The following is a 4625-nucleotide window of genomic DNA, read 5'->3' as shown; positions in this document are numbered from 1 at the left end:
CGGGGGGCACGGTTCCATTGACAGGGCTTCCCCGCAGCGCCCCGCGGCGCTGAACCGGGGGTTCGTTTCTCAGGGGACAGGGTGACAGACCCTTCGGCTCACCCGCCCGTGTGCCCGGCGGGCCCTGGAAATGGCGTGACTTACTAAAAGTGTACGTTTCAGGCAGCAGGGCCGTGAGGAGGGGGTGTCGAGGGGCTGAAGAAGGTGGGAGCCCCACCGCCAGCTGGAGCGGGCACTGGCGGAGCAGCTTCTTCCCTCACCACGGCTGCGGGAGAAGAGTAAATTCTGTGGAATACTCGTGAATTTACTCAATACATCACCTATTCCAGCTTGCGTTAAACTTTTTAAGAATTGATCCTGAAAGGAAAAAAAAAAAAAAAAAACCAAAACAATCTAGGCCTTCGTTTCAGGAGCCCATCAGTACATTACCATCTTATTGTTCGGGAAGGGAAGATTCTCGGTGGTTGTATTGTGTAACAGGCAGTCCAAAAATCAAAATCCAGTGCTGAGTGGAGCTTTACCACCTTTTCTTTTTCCCCACCATGTATTCAGAAGTAGGAGGTGTGCTACTGAGGCATACAGTAACTTGAACTGGAAACATGCAGATTTCATTATTATCGAATTTTCAGTTCTCTGAATGTTTTAAATTTCATTTGCAAAGGTTTTCTCCTTCATTCTTTAACCCCTTGCAGTGCTTTATCAGAAATGGGTTTTACCTGCTTTTATGAAAGATGTGACTCACTGTATCTACCAGTGAATTGAATTTATTTCCCAGGATGATGTCAGAATGATTTATCCGTACTCCAGCATAAAACAAACAATCATGGAGTCCATTTAGAGTTTGCTATTTCAGGTGTGGCATCCACCGGACTAAAGGAGCTGCATTGGCTCTTCCAATTACAATGTGCTGCTATGTCATTAATTGCTTTGGTATTTTTGTTCTGGTGACAACTAAGACACCCGGTTTTGGACCAAGACCCACTTGTATCGTATAAGCTATATAAACGCCGACCAAACCTCCTACTTCGGTGAGGTTGCAGTGCAACACGGGTCTTCATCTAGGCAGGTAAAGTTGTAGAAGGAAGAATAAAATAAAACTCTTGAAGGCCTGTGCTCTCCTGCTGACATCCTGTAAAATTGCTGTAAGACACCCCATGTCTTTTTTTTGCAGTGCATAAAACCACAAACAATTGCAGCATTCCTTTTCTCTCTACTTGTCAAAGTTCAGTTGAGACATTAGTCTTGTATCAGCCCAACTTTAGGACAGATGTTGAGAAGCTGTTGTTCACGTGTTTACTTCTCAGTCACATCTGGATGCCTACATCTCAAACAGCATTATAAAGCATAAAACAAGTATAATGTAGAAACCGGCCCTTTAGTGTATTTAATATTTGATAATCTTAGCGGTTTAACCAAAATTTCAACCAAGGCATTGGTCACACATACAAAAGAGAAGAGAAGGCCAAGGAGAAGAAATTGCCTGCAGAACTGACATCCATCCTGCACAGTGAGAGGCTAATCTCCATGGGATTTTGTCTGGAACTCAGCAATTCTTACAGGAGTTTGCAAGCTGCCATCACTGGTGACTTGAGACTTGATTTACATCAGTTCAGGGAAATGGATCAGTCGTTTCAAAGAAGGGAACAGTACTATTCACCAGATAAAGGTGCTGGTCATCTGGAGATGGGCCCATTTCTTACCTTGCCAGGACAAAGAGGTCTCTTAAAGGATTACACGCTTAAAACAGCAAAATTTAGATGTTACAGAAAATGGGCGGATTCTGAGAAAACCTTCTTCATGAGTGCTACAGATCTGAACGAGTGCTCTGTTAGGAGCAATATCCTCATCAAACACGATTTTTGAAGGAGGGTTAGGGTGACAATCTATGCAGTAACTAAATAACCAGAGAGTAAAATCAAGAGGCAGTAGGAGAATGTCTTTTAGTAACAGCTGGGCTGAGCCTCTCATTGTTATGTATAATTTTATTTACTTTTTTTTTCATACCTCATCCAAGAAAATTATTACATTTGGTGGCATTGCTATATGAAAAGATTTTTCTTATTTTTGCATATTCTATGTCACCCTTCTTTCCCCCCCATGACTCTCCTTCCATTTTTTAATAAATATGGATTTATTCATAACTAGGTAAAAAAAGTGCATCTCCCCACTAGGATTGTAGTTATAATTCATTGTTAAGGGTCTCATTTTTCATTTTTACTTAATTTTTTTTAAAAATAAGATTCCAATTAGCCACATGTAAGGTGTTCACAACATAGCGTTTATGTCTAAACCTGCTTATGATGTTTTGAAATAACCTATGGAGTCTACATGCAATTTATAAAGAGCACATTTAATTCTTCACAGTTGCTTACAGCAAAGCTTGGAAACGATACTGACATGATTAATGTCTCAAATCCATTATTATCGTATTGAATTTATGTTTTTTCATACACTGAAAGTGCCTGGTAGAAAAATTAATTTTATATTTATCCTGATGTTACAATAATAAATTCGCGATTCCATCTCACAGCAGAGGCTGGACATAGAGGTCGACTGGGTATCGTTAATATTCACTACGTTACATTTCCATTGATTTTTTTTTTTATTTGTATTAAGTGTTTCACAGAATGAATCTGTGAAATAAGTACCATTTTTCTGTTGAGGTGATTAATTGGGCTGTTGGCTTTCGGGCCCGTTCCCTGGCAGTTGTCCCGCTCGGAGGCTGTGCCCCGGACTCCCCGGCTTTGTAAACCAGCTGTGCGTGCTTAGCAGGTGCGGCTGCAGCTGTTCCTTGGCATTTGCAGTTCTTCCTGCCAGGAAGCCTAAACGAGTAGTCAGCAAGTGGTTTTAAGTGATTGACTCACCAACGTTTTGTTTATCAGTGACAACATATAGGAAGAAAAAGCACATTAAAAAAAAAAAAGTAAGTCTGCAAGCTTATCTGTCTTGACTGTTTTTATAATCTCCTAATAATGGCTTACACAGGCGTGTCATTGTCAGACACATTGCTTAGGCAATGTGTAGTCTCTTCTCCCCAAAAAATTAATGAACGATTACTCTTTTTTTATTTAAAAAAAAAAAAAAAACTTTTCTAAAAGAGGTGTCCCACATGTCCTACCACTACTACCATTTTTTGGTTCTCTTTACTATCTCCAGCTAAACTAGATGAATGCATTATACATTCACATAGCAAACAGCCCATATATTTTATTAGCAGATATCTCCATCACAAAAACAATAAAAAGGAGAAAAAAAAAGCACAGGGAAGCTGCCTGAAAAGATCCTGTGTAATCAAACTTCCAATACACAACTGAAAGCACAGGAGTCTTATTAACATGATAATAATAGTGATGTGATTATCATTGAATTATTAAGTAAGTAACCAGAATGTCAGTGTTCTTACATGTTTGATAAACAGGTTTTCACAGTCATCATGATTAACTTGCTACTTTCAGCAATTATAGGCTGTGAGAACAGCCTAACAAGTCACAGGCATCATTAGAGAGTTGAAAAGCTGATATTGCATGGTATTACATTAGTATCAAATATTTCAATCACTGTTTTGTTAAGCAGTAAGCTTCAATTAATAAAAAAAAATACACCAACATTTGGTGGTTAAGTCTTGTATCCATTGTGCAATTAAGTAACAGCTGACAAGACATTTCTAAATAAAATTAATACATTAACCACATAGAAGTAGAGGTAGATCACAGAATATTTTTAATTAGGACTCAGTATCTTCAAAAAGGAGTGATGTCAGCATCTTTCATCAGTATCCTTGTCACTTAATATCCTGGTTTATTCTAATGCTATTCAGCAAATTAGAGCCCTCAAAGTGCTTCTATTCCAACAAACTTCGTCAGATCACTCAGGTATTTCCTCCCATAGTCTGAAAGCTAAAAAAACTGACACTGGATTTAGGATGTCATCAGCCTCATTCGTCCTGGTTGTATTCTCCAAATAGTGCCATCATGAAAAACAGAAGATGCCATGTAAAACCACACCTTCCGTAAGACTTTAAATGGCTGAAGGGGGCTGATCACAGCTGCCACTTGTTGCCACCTAGACTGTCACCCACAGAATTAATCATGCAAGTCGCAAGTGCAGTCGTTATTCAAGTTCTTTAATGATGCAAACGTATGTAAATCCCTGCAAGTACTGACAAACCTATCAGTTTCACCCGTGACAACGATTCAAAAATGTCAAATAGATCCATGGCTGTTTCTGGTCTTAATACACTTCCATCATAGGTGGTAACTTCTTGCTGGGATAAGGTTTGGAGTCATCTTGTCTCACTCTGTATTCAAACTATGTTCATTTTTTTTTTTTTTATGATGTTCTTTTAATATAGCCGTTACCAAGTATCTGCCAAAATAGCCTTTTATTGTTTTTAGGAGATAAGCAAGGAGATACTTGGACAAGATCCTGGGAGCTCCTGTTTATCTTTGATAACACCGTGTTGCTGGGAGTCGGGGGAGCTTTCTTCAACATATACAATTGTACTCATCCATGCCTAGTCATCCTACGCCGTTCCATACACAGGTGCAAAGGATCATTAACACTTCATACCTATGAAGACTTCCTATCTCATAGCTTTGCGTGTGGGTATGATTACAGGTTGAGAA

At 39.4% G+C, this 4625-nt stretch overlaps 1 protein-coding gene across 1 annotated transcript in view; it reads right to left on the bottom strand.

The window, feature by feature from the left end:
• BET1 (Bet1 golgi vesicular membrane trafficking protein) overlaps positions 1-4216 on the bottom strand; it is a 10396-nt gene extending 6180 nt beyond the window's left edge. Inside the window, exon 1 of the mRNA XM_009895369.1 lies at positions 4168-4216. Coding sequence (XP_009893671.1) covers positions 4168-4216 — 49 coding nt within the window. The remainder of the gene's footprint in view (positions 1-4167) is intronic.
• Between the last annotated feature and the right edge of the window lie 409 nt (positions 4217-4625).

The sequence above is a fragment of the Charadrius vociferus genome, unplaced genomic scaffold (assembly GCF_000708025.1).
Source record: "Charadrius vociferus isolate BGI_N301 unplaced genomic scaffold, ASM70802v2 scaffold31, whole genome shotgun sequence".
Lineage (NCBI taxonomy): Eukaryota > Metazoa > Chordata > Aves > Charadriiformes > Charadriidae > Charadrius > Charadrius vociferus.
This window is presented reverse-complemented; position numbering and strand designations above follow the sequence as displayed.